This window comes from Mastomys coucha, unplaced genomic scaffold (assembly GCF_008632895.1).
Source record: "Mastomys coucha isolate ucsf_1 unplaced genomic scaffold, UCSF_Mcou_1 pScaffold22, whole genome shotgun sequence".
NCBI classification, from domain to species: domain Eukaryota; kingdom Metazoa; phylum Chordata; class Mammalia; order Rodentia; family Muridae; genus Mastomys; species Mastomys coucha.
In genome coordinates, this window is record NW_022196905.1 from 245,484,143 (window position 1) to 245,505,780 (window position 21,638).

A 21,638-nucleotide genomic window follows, 5' to 3' on the forward strand; every position below is an offset into this window, starting at 1 on the left:
GAGAGAGAAAGAGGGAGAGAGAGGGAGAGAGAGAGAGAGAGAGAGAGAGAGACCAATCTATCTTGGGTATACACACTAGCAAGAGGATTAGTACTCACCCACCCATCACACATACTGAGCGCTTTCCCATTCTGCCTGCTTTTGTCACTAGAGCTAAAACTGGAGGTGACATCATGATGCAGGAGATTGACTCTCTTCAGTGTCATTTGTAAATTATCCCAATACCATAATTACTTTTTAACTCTCTATTTTCATGCCATCCTAAGCCTCATATATTAATTAAGTTCTGTTTTTACCACTCTTGCTCTTTCAGGCAATTTTTTACATTAATATTTTATATGTAGATTAAATGTTATAGAAAAGTGCCTTTTTTACCATGCCAGTGCCCCCTTCTTTAGTATATGTGCTGCTGAAGCAAGCACAGTGCCCCCTTCTCAAAACTCCACCTTCCACTATTGCCAAAATTATGTGAACAACTGGTTTTATCAGGTCCCAACTTGTACTTTTTCCACGTGACCATTCTTTTCTCCATTTCTTGGTCGCCATAGAAGATAACTTTGTCAGTTCCTTTGACTTAAAAATAATAGAGAAAGTACTTTAGCAGAATTGCTTGGGAAGGTAAGTACACACTGTTCAGGCTTGTGTGAATCAAGTCTAATTTTCTCATCCCAACAAATTGTAGATGGTTCTCACCTGAATAAGAATAAAAATTTGGCTGTCTGTGAGACTTCATGCACAAAAATGTGTGTTAAATGTTGTGAAGGCACTACTCACAGCTGCTTCTCTGACCCTAATTAGCTGGGGGAGGGGAAGCAGTCACTAAAACGGAAGTTTGGTAAGGCCTGGGGGTAACATTGATTTTTTTTTTTTTTCCTAATTAAATGTGGCAAAGTAGTTTATTTCTTGTCTATCGGACCTTTAGTGAATTGACTTTGGGAAACTTAATGTCAGACAAAACTTAGATGTCATTTGAGTTGTGGGACAGCTAAAGTAATGCCTTAGTATCAGATACAGTTGGATTGAGTATCCTGGTTTTGTCCGTTTTGTTTCTGACCCAACTCTTTATGGTGGTGCTTGAAGAAAGGGCCATCAGCAACAAATTCAGGACAGTAGTAACTTAAACTCTGGCACAGAGCTGTGTGCCCCATACAAGTATGTTTGTAACTGTTGATGGACTGAAGATGGCATACTTATGCAGTATTTTTAATACTCTATTGTGCACTTTAATCATTCCAAAGCCAAGAATACATCTTAACTATTCGGAATACTGCATATTTATTTTGGATAGATGGCTTGGTGTGTTGGGTGCCTGCTTATTTAAAGTAACTTATAATAAGTGTGAAATTACTATTTTCTAAAGGACTTAAGACCTTGAAATGTAGCTGTAGGGAAATGACTACATTTTGCAGACCATTTTAGAAATAGTAAAATATTTGACTGGCTGATGAGTATGTTGAGAGCTATTTAGAACCATTCCCCTTCCTGTGTGTTTCATGTCCCTTATATAAGAATGCTATAGTGTATGTCTTCTACCCGTGTGGTCTGTGTAAACCAGCACAGTCCTCCACCTAGCAGCTAACATCAGTATGAAGAGGGAACTAGTTAGAGGTGCACATTCTTGGGCATCGGCCCAGGCATATTGAGTTAGATCTGAAGTGGGGCCCAGCAGTCTCTCTAACCCAAGTCCCCAGGTGAGTCCAGTGCATCCTTAGTTTCAGAGCCAGGATGAGCTCTATCTAGTGAAAGCTAGAGAATTTCTTCCCCACTCTTAAGAGAAAATTATTTTTCTTTGTGTATATTTAGCCTTACGTAGTTATCTGTGATCATTTATCAACAATAATAATTTATTCTCAGTACTGCCTAAGAAATGCATGTGTTATATGTATATATAATGTAGTTATTAATAATTCATTTAATTTAGTTTGGCATTTCCCTACCACTGACTAAAAAGTTTACATTAACTGACTGATTTCAATATATAGGTGCAAAGTTCTGTATTTCTTTAATTGTTGTGACATTTACTTAGCTAAAATAATTGATGGGTGCTACAGTCTCCTGTTTATGCATAACATGGGTACATTGTGGGCAGTGTAATACAAGCTTTATCTTTGTTGCCTCTTAATTTACCAGCAGACCATGGTTTTGGCTCTGGCTAGACCAGCTCTCAGAACAGAATTGCCATTCCATACCATTTTTCTTGTATCTGAGATCTTAGATAGATGGCTGGCCAGGCCAACATAGCACCTTGTTTAATTTCTTCTCTTAATAGTTTTTTTTTTCAAGTACCTTACCTAGCATTTGAACACTTGCAGTCAAGTGATGGTTCTCCTTGGAACTCAAACTTCAAGTGAAGTACTTAACAAATAATAAGACAGTGCATTTTATAATTTGGGTATCTCCCTTCTTAGTTGTGTGCATCTTAATGAATACAAGCTAAGCAGGTTTGGCTTTTTTTCCTTTAGAATTCAGCACTTACATCATTAATCTTCCTTCCACTGTTTACAAATCACTGATGAGTTAACTCATGAAAGAGAGATTCACTTTTCAGAATAAAACTGAATGAATACTTGCTTTCTAAGAATCACTGCTTCTGTCCCATGCTAGCAGTGCTAAGTGGCTTACTCTACAAACTGGTGCTGGAAAGTAAGTAGGCAAGCTGTTGGGATGCTGTAGCGACACCCTCCCTTTCCCTTCTGTCACTGAATCCAGAACATTCTACACAACTTATTTAACCAAGTTTGTAATACCTCCTTTAAAGATCCTACCATGTCACCCCTACCTGCTTTCTCACATTGGTCCTTCCCCTACCCAGAACCCACCCCAGCAGTAATAATATGCATAGTTTGTAGGGGTGGCCTATTGTTACTATTTAAGCTAGTGAGCCTCAGGAAAGCTTACACTCACACATAATCCCAGATGCTTGCAAGTGAGTTGAGAACCAAACTTCTGTGACCAATAAAAACCTGTCCTGGCTGGAGTTAGAGCTCAGTGATGGGGCCTTTGTATATATAAGGCCCAAGGTAGGTGTAATCTCCAGTACCAAAAAGAGAGGGAGACAGACAGACAGACGAGAAAAGAAAAGAAAAAAAAAAGAAAGAGCTGTCCTGCACCAAAGTGATCACAAGTTCACTCATTAGAGAGCTTCTGCAGTGCAGTTGAACTAACCCCTTCTATCTAATGAATGTGTCTGTTCACCTTGTTCCTCTAAGGAATAAGCTCCAAGTGATTGCTGCTTTCCTGGCAACTTGACTGAGTTTCACTCTCTTCTTTTACTTCCTGTTTTAATGAGTAACTTGGAATATTTCATTAACGTGTTCTCAAGTGATTTAGCTGCCATTCTGCCATTTTGAGTTTTGTTTAATTTTATCTGCTTGAGCACACTGATCAACCACTGACCTGCCTTCTTGCATTGTCCTGTAGTGATGTAAGAGTGACATTGTGTATACAGCTTCATAGTTGGAATTTCAGAGCACTGACACCAGATATTCTCAGTTTGTTCTCTGGGGGAATTTCATTTGCATCTATGTTTTTAGCTATCTGTGATAACTTGTTAAATATTAAAAAGATATTTTGCTTCTATTGGAACATTTGTATACTCGCAATTATATTTCTGTAAACAGCTGCAGTCAAAAATAAAACATTGAAAGTTTTCATTTTGCAGTGGATGGTGATCTTTTTTCCTCAGACTTTTGTGTTGGCCTGAATGTATCAGCAATGTAGGGAAATGGCGGAGACTGGAAACAGCTGAGGAAGTGATAGGAACCATGTGTGAGGGACTCAGCATGGAACTTCTGATTAGAGGACTCACTTAGCAGGTGCAAAGCCCTGATTCAGTTCATAGCGTCTCTTTTTTTTTTTTTTTTTTTTTTTTTTTTTTTTTTTTTTTTTTTTGGTTTTTTATTTTTTTCTGAGACAGGGTTTCTCTGTGTAGCCCTAGCTGTCCTGGAACTCACTCTGTAGACCATGCTGGCCTCGAACTCAGAAATCCGCCTGTCTCTGCCTCCCAAGTGCTGGGATTAAAGGTGTGCACCACCACTGCCCAGCCACAGCATCTCAAAAAAGAATTAATATGTTTACTAACCGATGATGTGGGAAAGGGTGAATCAAAGACAAACAAATTAGTAATAAGGTGATACAAGGATATCATGAATATAATATATGAAAAACTGCCTTAGCAGGGCATAGTGGGCAGATCTTTGTGATTTCAAGGCAAGCCAGTCACATGTGTGCCAACAAAGATGAAGAACTCCATTGAGATCCTACCACCTCAGAAAAAGCCCGATGTGGATCTGGAGAGACGGCTCAGAGGTTAGGAGCACTGACTGCTCTTCCAGAGGTCCTGAATTCAATTCCCAGCAACCGCATGGTGGCTCACAACCATCTGTAATGGGCATCCGATGCCCTCTTCTAATGTGTCTGAAGACAGCAACAGTGTACTCATATAAATAAAATAAATAATTCTTAGAAAGAGAGAGAGAAAGAAAAGGAAAGGAAAGAAAAGAAAAAGCCAGGTGCGATATGCATCTAACTCCAGCACTGGGGAGATGGAAACGGCTTCCCACGGTTCAACCTCGCTGAATCTCTGAGCTCCAGCTTCAGTGGAGCCTTATAAGGGCTTGAGGTACAGAACAATCAAACAGACCTGACGACAGCCTCTGCCCACTACGCATAAACACAGGTGCACACAAGATGTACGAACACCACCCATGTGCACATAAAGTCAGAAAATGTAAACATTTGTCATTGAGAAGCCTAAACAGCACTGAAAAGATATAGTAACCAAGATGAAAAGGCAGTTGGAAAGATGGCTCAGCAGTTAAGAGCTCATGCTTCTTTGCAGAGGACCTGAGCTTGGTTCCTGCCCCATATCAGGCAGCTCACAACTGCCAGCAACTCCAGTCCCATGCAATCAGACGCCCTTTTCTGGCCTCAGCGGGCACTTCCAAGGGTTCAGCCTCTGCTCTAGCCCAGCCACCCAGCAGAGGTAATGGAAGAGAAGAAGTTACTAGGATGTGGGAGCAGTGGACCTGTTCAGCAATAGTTGTTTGGGAGTGAGCTCGATCTTCTTTGGCAGCAGTTCAGTCCCATAGCAAACACCAAATACAAGCCAGCAGCTGCAACCCAGTCCTCTAGACAGGCAGACACCACACACAAGCCTGCTACTTCAATCCAGTTCCCTAAGTAGGCCAACACCAGACATGAACCAGCCTCTGTAGTTCAGTCCTGAAGCAACCCTAAGGCTCGCCACCTGGCCTGAGGAGAGGCCGCAGAAGTGGCAAGCTGCTGCAGGAGTTCTTGGGTGAGTTTCTTTCAATAGTTGTGCTACCACAAGTTGAGCTCAACTACAATATGGAAGGTGAACCAATACATGGATGTTATTAGCGAAGAACAGTGAGCTGGCGCAAACAAAATCAATGCCCAGTGCTCGTCTTCCACTGTCTGTGGGGCCATATACTCCTGTGTCCTGGGTCACGTGTTTGCTATATCAAAACATCCTTTCACCCAGCAAAACATTTGACATAACTAACTTTCCAAAGAAACTAGAAGCTTCCACTTCATACATACACATAAGTAGAATTAGTCTTTCAAAACAAAAGCCACCATGAGTGTTTGTTTGGTAAAGGTGCTTGTCTCATAAGCCTGACAATCTTGAGTTCAATCCCCAGAACCCAGAGAATCTTTACAGTTATCCTCTGACCTCTAGAAATGCACTGTGACATGCTTGCTTGCATGCATGCACACAACACAAATACCAAAACAAAAGCAAGGGGTGTTGAGTTTGGTCCTGTATGGAGCCTTGACTTCCATACTTGGCAACCCCATACACCAATTTGTATGTATACAAGTATTTTTGTAAAGGAGACTGTCCCCTTAGTGTTGTCACCAGAGCTAAGCCAGTAATGTGTATTAATTTACTTAGTTCCTGGTTCACAGTAAATACACAGTATTAGTATTACTAGTCCTGATGCCACCCTGTTCTGTTGTCTCATCCACTAGATACCATTTTCCTTTACTTAGGATATGGTGACCATGAACTCACAGCAGCTAAGATTATCTGCACAAGATCAAGCCAGCCAAAGTTCTAGCATAGATGAGGGAGGTGCTCATCAGACCTCCCCTTAACTGTGTTCCTATTACCAGTTGGTAGCTGCTCTGGGAGGGAAGGATCATTCTTTTAGGGTGTTCCCCTGGTAGATTTCTTGTGCTCCAGTGGAAGGCCCCATACCCATGCAAATCCAGCACTAGTTAAACTTAGTGGGCCATCACAAAAAGAAATTGAACAAGACAGGAAATTGTGAGGAGGGACTTGTTAGAGGGAGATAGGGAGGGAGTTGGAGGGGGGTCATTGGGTGGATATATTTCATTGTGTGTGTATATGAAATTCCCAAGAATAAAGTTTATTTGTTAAAAAAGATATAGTCCTTTAATTATCCTTACCACCAAGGCTGTTATTGGTGTGCAGTTTTCTTAAAACATCAGGAAAAGAATGCCTAGCCCCCAACCCTAATCCTCAGGAGCCAAGTTCTGTTTGGTCTTACTGCTGTCATAAAACGCCAGACCAAAAGTAACTTAGGGAGGAAAGGTTTTATTTCAATTTACAGTTTATAGTACATCACTGAGGGAAATCAGGGCAGGAACTCAAGCAGGGCAGGAACCTAGAGGCAGGAACTGGTGCAAAGGCCATGGGAGGGTGCTGCTTACCGGCTTACTCAGCCTGCTTTCTTAAAGAACCCAGAACCAGCAGGGCGGTGGTGGCACATGCCTTTAATCCCAGCACTTGGGAGGCAGAGGCAGGTGGATTTCTGAGTTCGAGGCCAGCCTGGTCTACAGAGTAAGTTCCAAGACATCCAGGGCTGCACAGAGAAACCCTGAAAGAAAAGGAAGAAAAGGAAGAAAAGAAAAAAAAAAAGAAAAGAAGACATAAGAACTAGCCAGCAATGCCTTCTTTCTGAGTCCTGTCACAGGTGGAACTTTTCCATATGTTTCCCTTCAGCCTGTGTGGCAGCCTGTGTGGCATCAGGAATTAGCTAAAACTCAAGTAGTTGTATACTCCTGTGAGGGATTTTTTTCTTTCTTTCTTTCCTTATTTATTTTTTTTAATTGTTATTTTTCAAGACAGGGTTTCTCTGTGTAACCCTGGCTGTCCTGGAACTCACGCTGTAGACCAAGCTGGCCTTGAACTCAGAAATCTGCCTGCCTCTGCCTCCCAAGTGCTGGGATTAAAGGCATGCACCACCACTGCCCAGGGAGGGATTTTTTTTTTAATTAAATCATTTAAAATGGGAAGGTCCATCTTTAATCTAGGCCACACTGTCTGCTGGCAGCCTATATGAAGGGCACAGAAGAAGGAAGGTTGCTTTTTTTGCCTGCTTGCCCTCACTCTCACTAGTAAATCCATGCCTGCACTGGTATGCTAGCCTACCTCTTTGGAATTCTGGTGTATACTGAAGATCAGCTGAAACACTGTGAGAGACAAAATTACATTTTAATTTACTGTTCCTAAGAGACCCATGAAACAAAAGTGCCTCTTACCTGTAAGCCTCTCACCCAGGGACAGACACTTCCTGAAATACTGGAAGCTGTTGTTTCTGAGAGATAACAAGGCACGTGTCTTCACTCCCCTAAACAAGTTTGGTTGACTCAACTGCACCAGATGAGCTTGATCACACGTGATGAAAAATACTTATGGGGTTGCATTCTTAAGCCTCTGCAAAATGTGACTCATGGCCATTTCATGGGTACCCTGGAATAGACCTGGCCAGTCCATCCTCCTGGCCAGTATTTAATTAAGGCTTGCTTCAGCCAGGCAGTGGTGGCGCACACTTTTAATCCCAGGACTTGGGAGGCAGAGGCAGGTGGATTTCTGAGTTCGAGGCCAGCCTAGTCTACAGAGTGAGTTCCAGGACAGCCAGGGCTACACAGAGAAACCCTGTCTCAAAAAAACAAAAACAAACAAACAAACAAAAAATAAAAAACAACAGAAAGCTTGCTTCAAATTTGTCTGGAAGATTGTGGCAGTGGTCTTACTCTCAACCTGTGGGACTAACAATATCTAATGTCATGGACAAAAATTCAACTGGATTCTTGGATCTTCTGTTGGTAGACAGTTATTGTTGGAGAAACTGGACCATAGCCTGCAAACCAATCTAATACATCCCCTTTCTGTCTGTCTGTCTATCTATCTATCTACCCATCCATCCATCCATCTATCTGTCTAGACTCATTCTGTAAGTCCTGCTCCTCTAGATAACCATGACTTAATCAGCCTGGTACCAGAAGAAATGAGTTGATTTGCTAAAATGAATTCCAAAGCATCCAGCGTTGTCAGGTCTGCAAATTTTCTGGCCACTTAGTTTTATATACTTTCTTCCTTCCCATTTGCCACAAGAGGGAGCACTATTGTTTCCATGAATTGCACACAAATGGAAAGAGAGATACTTCAAGGTTTGTTTCTAGAGATAGGATCTCATGTAACCCAAGATGGTTTCAGACTCACTGTGTAGGTCAAGATGACCTTAAATTTCTAACCTTTCTTCCTTCCTTGGTCTCCTGAGTGCTGGGGTGATAGCCATGTGCCACCAACATGCCCAATATACATTCAAGATTTTTGTTTTGTTTTGTTTGTTTGTTTTTCGAGACAGGGTTTCTCTGTATAGTCCTAGCTGTCCTGGAACTCACTCTGTAGACCAGACTGGCTTCGAACTCAAATCCACCTGCCTCTGCTTCCCAAATGCTGGGATTAAAGGTGTGTGCCACCACTGCCTGGCTTGCATTCAAGATTTTAAACTGAGCGGCTAGAAAGAGGTGGCTCAACATATAAAAGCCCTTGCTGTCCTAGCAGAGGACTAAGTGGAATTCAGTTCTGGGCACTTACATCAGGGGGGCTTACAAGAGCCTGTACCTCCAGCCAGGAGATGTAATTCCATCTTCTATTCTCCACAGCACACCACATGTGTGCACACACACCTAAATAAAACTTAATTTCATGCCAAGATTGGGAACTGAGAATGTAGTTCAACAGTAGGGAACTTGCTTTATAGTTGTAAGACTATCATTAGACATCAACACACACACACACTTAAAATTATTTACTATAAATAAGAAGACCTACATGATACCCATACATTTCCATAAATAGAATGTAATTATCAGGGCTGGAGGAAGGTTTCATAGCTAGGAGCAGTTGCTGCTCTTGCAAAGGATCTGAGTTTGACTCCCCAGCACCCACTCGAGTGGCTCACAATCACCTGGAACTCTGGCTCTGGGTGCTAGAAGGTCCTCTTCTGGAGTCTATGAGCACTTGTACACACATAGTCACAAACCCTCAGGCAAGTGCACACACACACACACACACACACACACACACACACATACACAATTAAAAATAAAACTGATCAACTGATCTTTTCTTTAAAGATAAAAAAGGAATGTCATTGATTTCACAAGAGTACAGAAAAACCTTCCAGACGTTTGTATATGTCAGGGTTTTTTGCTTTGGTAGAAGGCTACTGGCTTCATTTTGGCACTTAGGATTTATTTTTATGTTTTTTATACCCATTTATTTATTTATTTAGGTTGCATATATGTCTGTGCACTCTGTGCATGCAGTACCTGCAGAAGCCAGGAGAGGGCACTGGATCCTTTGGAACTGGGGTTAGAAACTGTTAGCCTTTATGGGGGTTTTCTGCAAGAGCAAGAAGTGCTCTTAGCTGCTGAGCCATCTCCAGCTCAGTAGAGGACTATTGATTTTTAAGTATTGAAGGGCTTAAAGGCATGCACCACCATCTGATATATGATATATTCATTTATTTTGACAAAAACAAAACAAAACAAAACAAAACAAAAAAACGAAAGAATGAGACGGAGATCTGTTTTAATATTCATTTCCCAGGACCTGGGTGTGCTGTGTACAAGACTGAGAAGAGCTGGGGAGCAATCCCCTGGGTGGCATGTCAGTCATTGCACAGTAATTGAAACCAGGATGTATCATAAACAGGCTTTAGCTAACTGCTAAGTGCTAAACAAGTTAGTCCCTCAGCCCTTGTTTTCTTTGAGCAATTCCCTTCTGCCCTAAACCACAGAGAGGTAATTAAAGGCAATGAACCAATGGAGGATTGGATGCCATCTAGCTGGGGCTAGCCCTAAGAAAAGGGCATATATTGCATAAATGACCTAGAAGAGTATTTTCCAGCTTGTCTCTGTACTTCTCCCTGATTCATATCCCAGACCACCTGAAGCCCCTAATATGACTTCATTCATTTTGCTGTTATGGCCACGGCAGAACTATCCAAAAAAGCGGAGCAAAGGGAAAAAAAATAAAAGCAATCAGGCAAGCTGGGAAAAAAGAAAGCTGGGTCTAACTACATGTTAGAAAAAAAAAATCTTATTTTCTAGCTTTGATCTGGTTGTCAGCCGGAATGGACTTGCCCAGGTGATGGCCCACGGAGAGGCCAAACTTGTTCTTTTTTTGCTCCTCTTGAACCTCCTTTTTCAGTAAGAATCCTGCCTGGAAGTTTAGGTCAAACAGGTTGCTTGGAGCAAAATAGAGTGGGGTCTCCTCCCAGACAGTATCCAGGCGCTTCTTCCATCCTTCCAGGATCTGTGTGCGGGCATCTGGTGGAGTGTGGCCAATGCTGTACACCAGTTGAGGTTCTAAGACCTGGAAGCCACAGAAACGCAGAATGCCACTCTGGAGAGAAACAGAACACAGACGTGAGTCACAGGAGTTAAGTCTGTACTGTAAACGGGCGTCAGAAGTTGATCTGAGGTCTGAAGAGCTGGCTCAAAGGTTAAGACTTAACTGCTCTTTCAGAGAATCCAGCTTGGTTCCCAGCACCCATATGGAGAGACTCACCTGTCACTCCAGTTCTAAGGGATTGGATGACCTTTTCTTTTCTTTTTTTTTTTTTCTTTTTTGTTTTAAAGATTTTATTTATTTTATATATATATGATGAGTACATTGTAGCTGTCTTCAAACACACCAGAAGAGGGCGTCAGATCTCAGTACAGATGGTTGTGAGCCACCATGTGGTTGCTGGGAATTGAACTCAGGACCTCTGGAAGAGCAGTCAGTGCTCTTAACCGCTGAGCCATTTCTCCAGTCCTTGTTTTTGTTTTTTGAGACAGAGTTTCTCTGTGTAGCCCTGGCTGTCCTGGAACTCACTCTTGTAGACCAGGCTGGCCTCGAACTCAGAAATCTGCCTGCCTCTGCCTCCCAAGTGCTGGGATTAAAGGCGTGTGTCACCACTGCCCAGCTTTGGATGACCTTTTCTGACCTCTGTGGGCACCCACAAAAATGTAGCATACACACCCAGAGCAATAAAATACATAAATAGAAATCTTTAAAACAAACAAACAAACAAAAACAAAAGTTTTGCAGCTAGAGAGATGCCTTGGTGATTAAGAGCTTTGGCTGCTCTTCCAGAAGAACTGGGTTTGATTCCCAGGACCCACATGGTGGCTCACAACCATCTGTAACTGCTGTTCCAGGGAATCCAAAGAACTCTTCTGGCCACCGTGAACATTGCATAAACAGCACAGACAACACAGACAAACAGCAGGCAAAACTCATAAAATAAAACTTAACCTTTGGAGAAGGTGAGTTGGGTTTGCCAGTGGGAGAAAATGCAGTCAGAGGCCTGATGTGCCCTGGGGAATTGACACCGGTCTTCTCTTACCTTCCGCCCCTCCCTAGCTGTCACCTGGCTCAACCTCCTTGGCTGAGCTTGAATGAGTAAAAACCTTGAAACTGTGCCAACCTGGATCCTCTGCCAAAAGAGCCGGAAATTGTATTACATTAGGGAGAGTGCTTGCTCCTTGGCACTGGCTCATGCCAGGTCGTGTGGATGTGCATTTTTCTGCCTCTCCACAAGATGAGCTCCGTCTTTACGAATGGTCTTTCCAGTACCCATCTCACTTGCTCGCTCTCCTCTGCAGTCCCAGTCCTGAGTGGACATAACCCTCAGCGTCTAAGGACCCTGAAGCCCACCTCTGAGACAAGCTCAATGAACTTGACTCTTGTCCTGAGGAGCCAGAGATGGCAGTCCATGCCTTAAACCCAGCACCCAACAGGTTGAGGCAGGAGAAGCATCACAAGTTCAAGTCCACCTTGGGATTATATATGAACCTCTCCCCACCTTAAAACAATAAAAGGGCTGGAGAGATGGTTCAGCAAGTAGAGTAAAGGTGCTAGCCTTGTAAGCCTGATGGAGAGAGAGCCCAGAACCTGTGTAAAAAAGTGAATGCAGCTGGGTGGTGGTGGCCTTTAATCCCTGCACTCAGGAGGCAGAGGTGGGTGGATCTCTGGGTTTGAGGCCAGCTGGTCTACAGAGTGAGTTTCAGGACAGTCAGGGCTACACAGAGAAACCCTGTCTCAAAAAATCTGTGTATATATATATGTAAATATATATACACATAAATATACACATACATATATGTATATATTTACACATATATGTATATACATATATGTATATATATACACATATACACACACACACACATATATATATATGTATATAAATTCATTCATGTATATATGCAGCAGCATGAATCTGCAATCCCAGCATGCCAAGGCAAGATGGGGGGCAGAGACAGAACTACCCAGAAGTTCAAAGCCAGTGAGCCTTGACCACAAACTACTACAAAAGCCAAGGAAATCCTAGTATCAACAAAGTGGAAAGGGAGAGCAGACTCCCAAAAGTTGACCTCTGATACACACACACACACACACACACACACACACACACACACACATGCACACAAGCACACATTTGCATGCACACAGGCACACACGGGCACACACACACATACATATTTTCTCTTTATTAAAATGTTCTGGGGTTGCAGATACAATTCCAGGAAGACTAGAGAAAGCCAAGGCCTTGGCTGCACATGCTGAGATCCCAGTGCACATTGGTTAAGAGAGACTGCTTTATCCACGTGCCCTGGGTCTTCTCACAAGCTCCTGAAGGAAGCACAGGAGCGGCTGCCCTGTTCCCTGGCTACCCCCCTCACACCTCGGGTCAGTTCTTAGTTACTGTCTGGAGATTTGGACTCCAAGGAACGCTCAGCTAACAAACTCTTCTGGAAGTTCACCGACAGGGGGCTACCTGAATTGGCCAGAGAATGACGTTCATGTCCCCATGGACACCCTGAAGAGAGTACATGGAGCCGCTACCCCCAGTGGTGATGGAGAGTAAGGTCTTCTTATTCTGAAAGAGAAAACAAGTGTCACCAGCTCCTCTCCTGGGTCCCAGTGAGTTAATGAACAGGGCTCCGGGGAGAAGGACGAATGAGGCCACCTTCTCAGTGTTATTATTTCAGGCTTCGGGTCCCCTGCCACCTCAGCGTGACTCTGCACATGTTCCAACTGTGGCCGGGACCAGCATAGGGCTGCGAGTAGCCATGGCTACAGCACAAATTGTCAACTCACTCAAAACTTTAGGAGACAGCTGGATATGGTGGCTCACGACTTTAATCCCAGTGCTCAGGAGACAGAGGCAGATGGGTCTTTCTGAGTGAGTTCCAAGCCAGCCAGGGGCTACATCATAAGACCCTGTGTCAATTTTTATTAATTTAATTTAAAAAAAAAAAGTTGAGGGCAGTGGTGGCACACGCCTTTCATCCCAGCACTTGGGAGGCAGAGGCAGGCGGATTTCTGAGTTCGAGGCCAGCCTGGTCTACAGAGTGAGTTCCAGGACAGCCAGGGCTACACAGAGAAATCCTGTCTCGGAAAACCAGGAAAAAAAAAAAAAGTTGAGGCTGAAGAGATGGCTCAGTGGTTATAAGCCCTGGCTGCTCTTCCAGAGGACCCAGGTTCCATTCCCAGCACCCAGATGGCAGCTTACAACTGTAACTCCTGTTCCAGGGGAATCTCATACCTTCCTTCAGACATACATGCAAGAAAACACCAATGTACATAAAAGAAGAGTAAATACATGTTTAAAAATCTATTTAAAAAAAAAAAAAAGGCACAAGATAGTTCTTGTCACTATTTGACCTCCAGACAACAAAGATTCTTTTTTTCAGTTTTGTGTTTTATTCAGACAGGATCTCATGTACTGGCCTAAAACTCACTAAGTAGCTGAGGATGGCCTTGAACTCCTGGTCTTCCTGCCTTTCCCACCCAAATGAGATTTTAGATGTCTGTCACAAAATCAGGAAGATTTTTCCATTTTTATTTTTACTATGGAAAAATCTCAAGCATGAAGATACAAGGATAACCAAAAAAAAAAAAAAAAAAAAAAAAAAAAAAAAAAAAAAAAAAAAAATCTACCAAACAGCTTGAAGTCTAGTTTATCTCTCCCACGCCAGTCACTTATTAATCCCCTCAACACTTACTTTTTCAAGTTGGGTTTTTTTTGTTTTTTGTTTTTTCCTGGAACACTTTAAAACAAAGTCCAAAGGCTGGTGAGATGGTTTAGCTGGTAAAGCCACTTGCCACCAAGCCTGGCGACCTGAGCCTGATCTGTCTGCAACTTGTCCCCTGACTTCCACATAACACACTGTGGCAGGCATGTGTCTCTCCCACATCTATGAATAAATAGCAGTCTGGAGAGATGGAATGGGGGTTAAGAGCACTGGCTGTTCTTCAGAAGACCCAAGTTCAGTCCCCAGCACCCATGGTGGCTCATGACTGTCCTGTGACTCCAGTTCCAGGAAGATGTGACCCCTTTCCTGGACTCCTTGACCACTGCACACATGTGGTACACAGACATAGAAACAATCATATACATAAAATAATAAGTAAATATAAAAAAGAATCAAACAAATCTAAAACATTGTGTCAAAAAACACCCACATACATAAAATAGTAAGTAAATGTTAAAAAAAAAAATCAAGCAAATCCAAAACATCCTGTCATTTGATTTAATAAGAGCTATACAATGCATCCTCCCTGGTCTTAAGAGTCCATCTGTGCTCTCAGAGTAGAATCTACTCAGTAAATGGCCAATGGTTCACCTACCTGGAAAGGACCGTTGTCATACATGGTGGCGTAGGTATAGGCAAATCCTGCCACGAGCACTCTCTCAAACCAGCCTTTGAGAATGGCGGGCACCCCAAACCAATACAATGGGAACTGTGGGGCAGAAGACCAAGAGGTCAGATCACTGTATTCTCACACACTCGCCCTTCCCCACGTGACCAGGAAGAGCGTAGGTGCTGGGCAACTGTCCACAGTGTCACCATAGGGCACCTTCACCCTTGTCATTTCCTCTGGAAAAGCTAAATGGTGGGAGGAGGGGAGGAGGGGAAGTGCCTTGCTTCCCTAGGGTGAACTACTTCATGAGGCTGGGGCTGCAGGATTGCTGAAAGCCAGCCTGTGCAGCATAACACACACACACACACACACACACACACACACACACAAATACAAATAAACGTAAATACGCAAAGCACATCAGCTCAACCGCACACCTTCTGACTGCCATCACTTCAAATTCAGAGGGCTCCAGGCCCCTAAGGACAAACACCCCAGACACGGCTTTCTTATGATTTCTGTCCTATGTGATACCTGAAATATCACCAGGTCTGCAGCTTCCAGCTTTTTCTGTTCAGCCACAATATCTGGGCTCAGGCGGCCTTCCTTATATGCTAGAGATGACTCAGAAGGATACTGAAAGTTCTCCGAGTCCTGCAGCTTACCTGTTAGGAGGCAAGAGGGACGGGACTGAGGCTGGGCCACGGCAAGGGGGCAGGGAGTCCGCTGTCAGTGGAGAGAGAGGGTTCTTACCTGTGATGTCGTTTCTGGAAATGATGGGGTTAAAGTTCATAGCGTAGAGGTCAGATTCCATGACCTCCCATCCTTTCTTCTTCAGAGCCTGTATGGCCGCCTCTTTCATGGCATAATTGAATGATGTTCTCTCTGAATGGGCCAATACAATCAGGGCTCTTCTCGCTGTTTAGACATATGTGAGGCATGGAAAGAAAACCCAAACAGGACGGGTGAGTCCCTAATCTAAAGTGCTTGGGATCAGACATGTTGCCCACCTTCGTTTCTTAGAGTGAGGAACAGTGGCTAGCATTATCAACTAAGTGTCTTTCATCTGAAAATCTAAAGTTGAGGCTGTGTGGGTTCCTTACCAGCCACTTCAATGCTCTGGATTCTCAAATGAAAGACCCCCCCCCCGACACACACACACACTCACATATACCACACACACACACACACACACACACACACACACACAGCCTTCTATTTTAATCCTCCATGTTGCTAGCACACTCTCCCCTCTGCCATTCCTCAATTACTACTTACTAAAACCTATACTCTACCCTGGCTGCCCCGTACCCAGGCCTGCAGCCCTCCTGGGCCACAATCCCCAACTCCCACAGGTTGGCGACTCTGCCCTGCAGCTCTCAACCCTGATCCTTCTGCTTCCCCAGCATGGTGGTACTAAATCCTTCTTCCCTGAGTTCCCCTGCCTCAGTCTCCCTGCCCAGCCATCTGCCCCTGGTAACTTTATTTGCCAGTCAGAACCAGCTGTGGGTAGGGACCCATCTTAAATGCAAATGTGTGAGTTCCCGGTGCTCACAACCATCCGTAATGAGATCTGACCCCCTCTTCGGGTATGTCTGAAGACAGTTACAGTATACCTACATATAACAATAAATAAATCTTTAAAAAAAAAAGTTTTCCAAAACACCAGATGTGGTGGCACACACTTTTAATCTCAAGACTCAGGAGGCAGAGGCAGGTGGATCTCTGAGCTTGAGGCCAACCATGACTTCATATGGAGATCCTGTCCAAATTTTATTTTTATTTTATTTTTTTGCAGTTGAAGAAAGGTGTTTATTGGGTGTGAGGAAACATACATACAGCGGACACACAGAGAGAAAAGACCATCAGCAAAGCATGGGGTGGGGGGTAGAGGAGACCTTGGAAAACCTAAAAAAAAAAAAAAAAAAAATCCCCCATCCAAAAAGTTAAAGAAAAAAAAAATTAAGGCTGAGAGAGTAACTCGTGGTAGAATGCTTGCCTAGGTCCTGGCTCCATCCTTAGAAGCATTTAAGAAAGCTTGCCTCTGAGTTCAGCTTTTCTGTGTATATCAAACAAAGCTTCAGCAACCAGGAAGCCAGGGATCATAAGGGAAGAGGTGACAAGTGACAGGTTATTGGAACCCATTTGTCTTAGTTTACTTACTGTCTTGGCCACTAATCAAGACCAAGGTAACTCTTGGAAAGAATTGAACTGTGGGCTTGCTGCAGCTTCAAAGAGTTAGTCCATTATCGTAGCAGCTTGGCGGTACTCATGACAGTGGAGCGGTAGTTGAAAGCTACATCTTGATTCACAGGAAGAGAAAGAGAGGCCAACACAGGGCCTGGCCTGGGCTTCTGAAACCTCAAAGCCCACCCCAGAGTGATACACTTCCTTCTTAGCCTTCTGACAGATCAATCCCCGGTGACCAAGCCTTCATATATATGAGCCTGTGGGGACCATTCTTATTCAAACCGCCATCCTTGCTGTTGCTGTAACTCAATACCACAGACTAGATGGCTATAAAAAAAAAAAAAAAAAAAAAAAAAAAAAAAAAAAAAAAAAAGAAGGTTTTTTTTTGGTTCACAGCACTAGAAGTTGGGAGGAAGGGAGGTGGCACCCAGTGAAGGCCTTCTTGCTGGTGAGAATTCTGAAGAGTCCTAAGACAGTTCTGGGTAACACAAGGCAAGAGAGGCAACCATCTGTAATGAGATCTGATGCCCTCTTCTGATGCATCTGAAAGCAGCAACAGTCTTTAGACCAGACCAGAGCAAGCAACCTTCATTCCCAGCAACCACATGATGGCTCACAACCATCAATACAGCTACAGTGTACTCATATACATAAATAATAAATCTTTAAAAAAAAACACCCCCATTATAAAACAATCTCTCCACACACTAATTGACAGATCATTTCTCTCTTTTATTTTTTTTTTGTTTGTTTTTTGTTTTTTTCGAGACAGGGTTTCTCTGTGTAGCCCTGGCTGTTCTGGAACTCACTCTGTAGACCAGGCTAGCCTCGAACTCAGAAATCCACCTGCCTCTGCCCCCCAAGTGCTGGGATTAAAGGAATATGCCACCATTGCCTGGCCTTGACAGATCATTTCTGAAGACAGAGCCATTTTGACCCAATCACCTCACACCCTGTGAGAAAAGGGTTTCACATAGCCCAGGCTAGCTTCAAACTCACCATGTAATAGAGGATAACCTTGAACCCCTACTCCTCCTGTCTCTACCTCCCAAATGCTGGGACCCCCCCCCCCATGCCCACACCAGCCACTTCCTTAATATCCCACTAAGTTCTTCTTCTTAATACATCCTCATAGTGATTAAATTCTGGTGTGTGTGTGTGTGTATGCATGTGCTTATACATGTGTGTGAGTACACATGTGTACATGTGAAGGCCAGAGGACAACCTTGGATGTCATTCCTCAAGCTCCTTCTACCCTTTTTGAAACATCATCTAGTCTGGAAGTTTCCAAGGAGGCCAGCAAGCCCAGGGACTTTCCTGACTCTGTTTTCCTACATTCTGTCTATAAGCTGCCATACCTGGCTTTTGTAAAGAAAACAAAACCAAACAAACAAACAAAAATGGGTTCTAGGGATCTGACCTCAGGGCTGCAAGCTTGCAGCACTGAGTCCACTGTAAATAAAGGAACCGATGAATGATTGCTAGCCGTGCACTTGAATTGAGCTTGTGTGTTTTGCATGCTTTGGTTCTAGCGTCATGGCTTGAACATGGAATGCCCCCACAACTAGGTTTAGTAGTTCATGTCTGTAATCCCAGCATTTGAGAGGCAGAAGCAGGACGATGGTAGGTTCTAGTCCAGCCTGAAGGCCAAAGTGGACTCTGTTTTTAAAATAATAATAATAAAAAAAAATCCTTACAGCCCCCAGGATTGGAAACATAGTCCCCAGCCTGTGGTGGCACTTTAGAAGAACTTTGGGAACAGGGGCTGGAGTAAGGGTAGGGCTGGCTGGAAGTAGTGAGTCCCTAGGGGTTTGCTTCTGGAAGTTAGATCTGGCCCTCTGAGTGTTTGTTTCTCTCACTGTCTGCCAGGAGGTGAGGAGCCCCTACCACAAGCCCTGGGACCCCTTCTTCTCACAGCTATGCAGAGTAACTAATAAAAATGAAAAGAGGCTCTTCCTCTTCTTTCTTCCTCCTCCTCCTCCTCCTCTTCCTCCTCCTCCTCCTCCTCCTCTTCCTCCTCTTCTTTCTTCTCCTCTTCTTTCTGCATGAGCCTCTTTCTCTCTTTCTCTTCCCCTCTCCCTCCCCTACTCCTCCCTTCCCTGTGGTGACTTCTCTGGCCTTGGTCCTTGGGGCCAGTGAACTCACCCACCTGACAGCAGCTTCCCAATTTAAAAAAGAAAATGGAAAGTGGGTAAAGCTGTCAAAGCCTCAAGACCGGAGTGCTGACCAGTGCCTAGGGGAACTGTGAGAGAAGCTCCCTGAAGAGGCAGAAGGCCTTTTACCTCATGCGCATTTTGTTCCCTGGATTGTTCTTGGATGTGATTTCTTGCCTCCTGTGACAGACACATTCAATTTCTAAGTCATGTTTACTCTTGTTGGATGTTGTAACACAGCTATAGAACCCAACATGGTTGAAAGGGTTTGCTGAGTGCTGTCTTTAGAACAACCCAGATCTGCTTTCCCAGGTATGATCCATAGCATGTGCCAGGCAGTTCTGTTTAAATTGGACTGTCCTGAGAAAGTTCCGGGAAAAAGCTGCTCTGTTCATGTTTAGTATTGTGCTTACTGGCGTTTATTTTTACGTGTGTTTCTGATCGTGTTTTTCTAAACTCACCCTTCCTTGGATCACTGCTTTCTGTGTTACATACGTGCACATATGTGCACTGAACCTGAAGTAAGTTTTTCTCTAGTATGAGACTGTAGTCCGACCTATTCTTTGAGGTCTTCAAATCCCAGGTCTCGCTAACAGATCTGCAGAGACTGGAACTGATCCTCAGACCCCATGAAAGGGTGTGAAAACAATGGACAGGGTTGTCCTCCGGCCTTCACACAAATGCTGTGGTGCTGGTACACAAATGTGTAGATGCACACAGACACAGGCACACATATGCACACAGGGACACACACGTGCAACAGGGACATAGGCACACAAACACACACACATAGGCACACACAATGGCACACACACACACATAGAGACAGGCATACACATGCACACAGGCACACATAGGCATACACACACAGGCACACACAGATATAGGCACACACATACACACAGGTACTCACAGGCACACACACATACAGGCCTACACACAGGCACACACACAAAGGCACACACCACTCTAATAATAACAAATACATTTTAAAAATAAAATTGAAATGGAAGGAAGGGATGAGCAAGAAGAATAAAGAATGCATTCTGAGTCTGTGAGAAATTAGTGTCTACTGACGTTGGCTTCTCCACCCCACCCCACCCCCAAGCAGAATTTCTCTGTGTAGCCCTGATTCTCCTGGAACACAGGCTGGCTGCCTCTGTCTCCACCTCCCCAGCCTTAGGATTAAAGGTGTGCATCACCACCACCTGACAATGTTGGCATGTTTAATCGACTACTGACATGAGAATAAAATGATCTCCCTAGAAAATTAATAGAATGGTCCCCTTGTCAGGGATGGTTGACTAGGTTACAAAAGGAACCTCTGGATACTGTCGGTATAGATAGTTTCTTGGGCTAGTGTTAAATAACTATTTTTTTAAGGATTTATTTTTATGTATGTGTTGATGTGAGTGTTACCTCTGGAGACCAGAAGAAGGGGTTGGACCCCACCCTAGATTCCAACTGAAGTTACAGGTATCTGTAGGGCACCCTTTCTGGGCTTTCGAGGTGGGTGCATGGATCTGAACTCTGGTCCTCAGGATTATGCAGCAAATGCTCTTAATTCAATCAGCTCTCCAGCCCCTAGTTTTCATTTGAATTATTCCACAAGCAGAAATAACTTCCGGGGTAATTAAAGACCTAAGTATGTGTTTTGGGATGAGTTCAAACATACCAGGAATTCCTGTTAGCACAACTGGCCAACAAATGTCTGCTTTGCTTTGCATCTCACCACCTGATGGCTCCACACCTGCTTTCTGTTTTATGCTGGAGTTCGAATCTGGAGCCTCATACTCGCTACAACTGAGCCAACCCCACAGCCCCAACATGATATTGCCAGTGCCTCTTGTCCCCTGTTCTGATAGGCTACCAAGAAACAGATGGGTTGTTCATTGTTCCATGAATCCTGAAACGGAGGAGAACTTGCTCCTCCCCCCAGCCCCCACAGACCTGTGCCTGATTTCCACTCCATTTACCCCCTGAAATGCTCATGTCATCAGACACCAAGCTGCCAGCTGTACCACATTGTTAACTGAGCACCTATTAGATATTGTAGGGACTGGGGACCTGGGATTCATGACTGTAGAGCCTAAACTTCATAAAAAGTAATTTTTTTATTGAAATTAAAATAGGCCAAGTGTGGTGGTAGAAGCCTTGAATCTTAGCACTGGGGAGGCATTAGCACTGGGGAGGCAGAGACAGATTTCTGTGAGTTCGAGGCCAACCTGGTCTACATAGTGAGTTCCAGGAACAGGGCTCTATGTAGAAAGACTCTGTCTCCAAAATGGAAAAAAAAAACAAAGAAAGAAAGA

General features: G+C 43.8%; 1 protein-coding gene across 2 annotated transcripts in view; it reads right to left on the bottom strand.

Moving 5' to 3' along the window:
* Nucleotides 1–9,792: 9,792 nt before the first annotated feature.
* Nqo1 (NAD(P)H quinone dehydrogenase 1) overlaps nt 9,793–21,638 on the bottom strand; it is a 15,303-nt gene continuing 3,457 nt past the window's right edge. The window contains exons 2-6 of one of the 2 annotated variants that reach the window (XM_031337120.1): nt 15,737–15,901; nt 15,518–15,648; nt 14,969–15,082; nt 13,113–13,214; nt 9,793–10,690 (exon numbers count right to left, since the gene is read on the bottom strand). In XM_031337120.1, coding sequence (XP_031192980.1) covers nt 10,385–10,690; nt 13,113–13,214; nt 14,969–15,082; nt 15,518–15,648; nt 15,737–15,901 — 818 coding nt within the window. In that variant the 3' untranslated portion in view covers nt 9,793–10,384. The remainder of the gene's footprint in view (nt 10,691–13,112; nt 13,215–14,968; nt 15,083–15,517; nt 15,649–15,736; nt 15,902–21,638) is intronic. The other variant, XM_031337121.1, reaches the window with a different exon arrangement.